This window comes from Dreissena polymorpha, chromosome 7 (genome assembly GCF_020536995.1).
Source record: "Dreissena polymorpha isolate Duluth1 chromosome 7, UMN_Dpol_1.0, whole genome shotgun sequence".
In the NCBI taxonomy this organism is placed as follows: Eukaryota; Metazoa; Mollusca; class Bivalvia; order Myida; family Dreissenidae; genus Dreissena; species Dreissena polymorpha.
The window spans coordinates 33,417,069-33,423,636 of NC_068361.1; the positions used below are offsets into that span (position 1 = coordinate 33,417,069).

Genomic DNA, 6,568 nt, shown 5'->3' on the forward strand with positions numbered 1-6,568 from the left:
TTTGTTTCACAAACATGAAAGCAATTGCATAAATTTTTGTTGTAGTCATTTAAATCTGAAGATAGATTTTTGAGTTTCGTGTAATGTTGTACAGGTCATTTGTAGAATTGTCTTTCACGAAATGAGTTTTTAGAAGTAACATGACTTTAAGGCAATGTTCGTAATATATTGAAATTGATATCATATGTGCACAATATGCAGTACTGGAATGTACAGGGAAAGTAATTGAATGTTGGCTTTTTATTGAGGAGAATTGCATTAATTGTTATCTGACCTAGCCTCGTAGTACACTTTAATTGTTTATACTGGCTGAATCATAAAATCGCATAACTATGTATAAATACATCATGAAGGTCTAATTAAAGATGAAAACTACATTGTCTTCCTTAAGAATAATTCTCGTCGCGACAGTACTTGACATCACGAATCAATTCAGTCGACTACACATTAACACGTGTATGTATTCCAAAATTGATGTTCGTTTGTGTATGCTCTCATTTATAAGTATTTCATACATGAGTCATCGTACTCACACGTTCTATTTATATAAGATAAATTTGAACCGTGCTCTGTGAAAAGGGGGTTTAATGCATGTGCGTAAAGTGTCGTCCCTAATTAGCATGCGCAGTCCGCACAGGCTAATCAGGGACGACACTTTCCGCCCTTATTATTTTTTCGTTTAAAGTAAGTCTCTTACTGCACAGACTAATCTGGGACGACACTTTCCGCCCTTATTATTTTTTCGTTTAAAGTAAGTCTCTTACTGCACAGACTAATCTGGGACGACACTTTACGCCCATGCATTAAACCCCCTATTCACAGAGCACGGTCCATTTCAATGAGAATAATAAAGTACTGTTTAAGTTCTTCCTAAAACAGCATAGCACTTTATGCATAAACTGATGTCCCCATAAAAAACACTATTTTGTCACAGCATAAGTATGTTAATATGAGTGTTTACTTCACGGCAGTGTGCAAGGACAACCGTGATTGCGATGACCTCCCCGGAAGTCAGTGCTACAACTCCTCCGTGCTGAGGGACTGCTGCCACACGTGCGAGGATCACGAGGTTCAGCTGCCCATAGCCGGTAGTGTATCAGAAATCATAGTGTGCTTTGTAACTTAAAATAACAACTTATTACATAAAAGCATTTTTCTTTGACATCAACAAAGTCACCTTATCGTTGTGCTCATCTCCTTCTGTGCATTCGTTTCTTCCTCTTTCCCTTCGTTTTACTCCGTCGTTACTTCTACTCCTTAGGCTACCAATAATTCTGCATGTGATGTCACTTTAACTTGAAATGCTAATTGTAAGAAAGCATGGATTTATTAACACAAAACACAGCAAAATGCACATAACATTTAAGCATATCATAAAATACGCACATACTGGCATTAACACAAAACTACAATCGTTGTTCATTTGAACCAGCTTTCCGGCTATCGCAGTGGTTGGAAACGAAATAGCTGGGAACTGAAGCTATAATGCAAAATTATTCCCAGCTTTGTGAATGTCCTAAAAAACATTTTAATTATAAACTTTATTTACCTCGTCAATAGGTATGTGTAATTTGAGGCCATCCTACTCCATACCTTACAAACATTATGTGTTAGTGGCAATGGAATACAGTTGTGTTAGCAAATAGCTAAATGGTTTGCAAGTTTATAGACAGGATGCAGGTTAATAAGCAGTGTACAATGTATGCATGTATACATAGTAAATAAAAATCTTTGTAAACGCAAAGAAAATACAAGTAGCAACTATACATTCTATAGAGCTCAGGGATCGTTATACATAATATGGAGAATAGTACTACACATATCATTATTTACTCGTGGTGATGGTAAATAAAGTGAAGATTTGACAAAAATATATGTGAAATCAAGACCACAGTGTGAAGTTGAAATATTCATTTCAGTGCACATCAATGTAAAGCAAGTACATATTTTAGTTATGGATTCATTGTATTAATGATCTTACAACTGACCAATTTGGAAATTTCGTGTCTTGGCAAATGGTGTGCTTTTGAATTTCCGATGCAAGTTGTAAACCCCTTTTAGCCCTGCTATTGTTGGGATTTTACTATGTTTTTTACAAATAAAAACAAAAAAAACAAAATTACTCAAGATCGACCCGACATCAGATTTATGTCGCAATTATCCACAGACATACAAATAGGCATCATCAGCTTCCACTTAAGCCTTGATCACTGTTAATACGTTTAAATTTTCTTAACAGACGATCAGAGCAAAATTAAGAACGTTTATTTGTTTTTAAAGTTTTCTTTCATTGTTAACAAAAGCAAAAACATGCATTTAGTTTATTTGCTGTCATGTATCAAGTGTATTGACCTCATACAGACTGACAATGAAAACAAATTGACGAAATCTATCCGTTTTGGTTTTTAAAAGCTTTCAAATTGAGATCTGGTTTATATAATATAAAGAAGTGAAATAAGTTATATAAGCAATAGTTTCTCTCCATTTTCATTTATTAACATATTTTTATAAAAAGTATATTTGATAAAGTGTAATTTGTTGCAATAATATTTTGGTTTAAGATCGGATAAAAAAATATGTACGTGATTGACAATATGCGAATACATTGTGTTGAAATATGTGTGTACGCATAGTTTAAAAGCCTTATGTATGTTGAAATTAAGTATTAACGCTTTGTCACTTAAAGAATATATATGTAAAATGTTACAAATGTAAAGACACGAAAGAGGCATATTCTAAGTTATCAAAAAGACGAATCCGAAAGACTTGGCTCCTTATGCCCTAAATCATAGTAAGGAATTAGTGATTGCCTCGACAGTCTTGGGTATCCGCCTATCGTTTTAATATCATGTGAATGATACAATCAACAATACTTTATAAATGTAATGTTGTCCTATGCCGGGCCTTTTGCTATTTGACGTTTGTCTCGCTTTATATCGGGCCGATTTTGGATCAATAGTCGATCAACTCTTCCACAGTGTTATCTTTTAGATAATTGTTTGGATATTAAATAACATCACATCATTGAGCTAGTGTGTCCGTCAGCACTTTAGCGTATATTTGACAAATCTATATGCACACGTGTTGGGAGCTGACTACCCTTCATTAGTATTCAATCAATGAAATGGGTGTAATGTAGTCATACCGAAGAAATCGGACCAACTGAGTCTGTTTGGTGGGGCATGACACATGAAGTAATACAATGACTTTCTGAAAAAGGAAGCATAAAGCACACACACACAGTACTGTACTATTTCGCTCAATATGACATATCTACAACATACAAAAATATACTTTATATATGAATCTAATATAGCATTCTTAAATATATAAAACATGAACAGCCAGGCACTTTTCTACGAGATTATTTTTTCCGTTTATTTTTCAAATTAAAACATTTACCCAAGAGATACATATAAGCGATTCATACATACAAAACATAAACGCAATACATACAAGCAATACGTATAGGCAATATAAACAAATCATGGATCTAAGCAATACATATAAGCAATACCCCATGACTCGCACAACAATACCAAACTAAGAGACTGCTTTTTATGAAAATTCAAAATAGAAGTAATATTTTATCTTTCACATAATTTAAACGTCATTTATTTTCTGTAGTTTTTTGAGTGAATTCGTTGCGAGGCGTAATACCTACAACGAAACATCATTGTCGATTCATCATCGATTCAATCTCCAGTTAATCATTTAATAGCAGTAGTTTTGCTCACTGTGTTCTATTTGATTTTTGTTTTCTTTTGTGTAAGGCACAATAAACTTCTTACAATGACAGTTTTTAAATTAGCAAATTTGTTTGCTTCGGCGCTGAAAGCATTTTCCCATCATACGTCACTTCATGTTTTACCAAGAAAAGAAGCAAAGTAGGCATATCATGATGCTAATAACTTGAAAAAAAGTATATTAACTGACTCCACAAGTTGTTCCTAAAATCCAAAAAAAAATATAGGTGAATTATTTAATAAAACATTGGGACAATTTAGAGGGACATGGTGGATGCCCCCTCTCAATCCGCTTGAAAACAAACTATGATTGTAATCACCATTGCTGTTACTTATTTAAGACATAAACATCTCTAATTCAGAAAAACCACATTTCACCGCATATTCACTTGATGCCCAACTAACAGAACAATATATAAACGAACCGTAAACGTTATATAATAAAATGTTCAATTTTTAATATATGAGCAGGCTAGAGAATTCAAGGTTGTGCGAATGAAGCTTTAAGTCTATATAACGGACAGAGAAACAAATAATATCAACGCCTACGGGGCATTCTTGGCCGGACAACAAACTACTGCATATGAAAAGTGTGAACATATCATTGTTGTGGTTCGCATATCTTGGACAAATACTTAATGAAGCTTTAAACACATTAAAGTGGTCTACTCACCGTTTCACACGATGCCCATTTAAAACCGTGTCTGATCTATACTAAAACAAAAATTATACAACAATAATAAAGGAAAATTTTCACAATAAATAAATGAAATCCCTGAGTACTGTAAAGTTTAACGTAAAGTTTATTGAAACCGAACTAATACTAGTTTTCGAATATAGTTTTAAGTGGGGTGATATCTAATAAGATGAATTGATTGAAATGAAAGTTGATGGGGCTCATTTGTTCAAATAGCATTTGTTGAAAAAACAAATGAGCATCGCTCTGTGAAAATGGGGTTCAATGCAAGTGCGTAAAGTGACATCCCAGATTAGCTTTTGCTAATCTAGCTTAGGCGGAAAGCGTCGTCCCTGCAGTTCGCACAGGCTAATCTGGGACACTTGGCGCATATGCGTTAAACCCCCTGTATCACAGAGCGCGGCTCCGATATTGATATACGATGGACGTATGTAAACGTTCATAAAATATTATACAGACAAGTCAGTAGCTTACGCTTATATGAGCATCGGTCTGCAACAATTGGACGTTATGCATGTACGTGTGTGTAAAATGTCGTCCCTGATCTTATCAGGGACAACACTTTTCGTTTGGACGGATTTTTGATTTGTTTCAAGGAGGATAGGCAGATACAGCCCATTGTATCGTCCCTGATAAGTCACTGCGGACAAACATGGGAAGACACTTTACGCACATGTTTAAGCCCGGTTTTCTCATAACATTGCACAGTAGGTTAAAAGTTATTTATATTTGAGGCTATTCACCACTATTCAATATAACAATTTGAGGGGAAAATGTCAATGATTTGGAAATTAATATAAGTATAATATCAAATATGCAAACAAACAGTCTTGATTAAGGAAATATATATTAAATATATGTTCGTTAATGGACAGTAATTAATCGAAACCATTTGTAACGGCTTAAGTCGATAATTGGCAAAATACTCACAATACTAATATAACGTTTAAAGTACGCAGATAACTTCACAAGTCTGATTGCCAAGTGGTAGCGAGTTGGGTTTTGCCTCAAAGTTTCCAGGTCCAGTGTGGGCAATTAAGTTATCAACATTTATTATCTTGCTCATATTTTTTTTATATTATTCAAAATATTAAATGTTTGTGAGTGAAACAATTGTTGTGATTTATACAACAATTTGTGACGTGTTTGAGCTAATTTATCGTCGATATTTGACCGTCTTGCTTTTGGTATGTGTGTGTGTAATATGTCGAGAAAGAGGTCATGTTATTTCAATATATTTGGCTACGCATTGGTGGTTATCAACAATGATGTCTATGGACAACTAGTCGCTTTTAAAAGCGTGTATAAATGTACAGACTTTGATATTGAATTAAACCTGTGTTGATTGATATCTTGGACATGTTATGAGTATATCATTGTGCGGGAATATTACGGATACTCCTTTGTTGTGTAGAAAATTCTATAACAATAACAAGTTAAATTAAAGTTCGATGAAAACAAACTATGTCACCTATAAGGTCAGCTCTTCATGTGTATAAAGAAAATACATTTATATATCATTGGGCGGATGTTCTATCGCGAAAATAATTATAAAGGTTAAGTCTGGTTTTAAACAAGATGAAATGTCGCTGCATGGCGGTGCACCGGGCAGCCACCGGCCGCCAACGCGCTCAACAACCAGAAGTCCGTTACCTGCAGGTAGGTCTCCGGCAGGTTCAACCGAGCCCAAGCGGCTAAGTTTTGTAGTGCGCTGAACGCAATCTACACGAAGAGTTTAATGGCGTACCATTTGGGTCGAAAGTCAACAAGGCCTACTGAGTATAAAGATAAATGTACTTCGACGTACAATATGAACGTCGAAGTAGATTTTTTGTACGTCGACGTACACACTTGTACTTCAACGTACAGTTTTTACCGACCTTTGAGTGTTAGCCAATCAGAAGACGCCTTACATCTGTTGCTTTTAGAGATATTTGACATTGAACATAATTATTTATACCAAATTATGCGACAATCGACCGCTAACTCATAGATATTGTGCGTATTTATTGAACATTATTATTATTATTATTATTTATACCAAATTATGCGACTATCGACCGCTAACTCATAGATATTGTGCGTATTTATACATTATTATTATTATTATTTATACCAAATTATG

General features: G+C 34.5%; 1 protein-coding gene across 1 annotated transcript in view; it reads left to right on the forward strand.

Moving 5' to 3' along the window:
- The first annotated feature begins 949 nt into the window (after positions 1-949).
- Positions 950-6,568, forward strand: part of LOC127839615 (uncharacterized) — a 17,763-nt gene continuing 12,144 nt past the window's right edge. The window contains exon 1 of the mRNA XM_052368002.1: positions 950-1,088. Coding sequence (XP_052223962.1) covers positions 950-1,088 — 139 coding nt within the window. The remainder of the gene's footprint in view (positions 1,089-6,568) is intronic.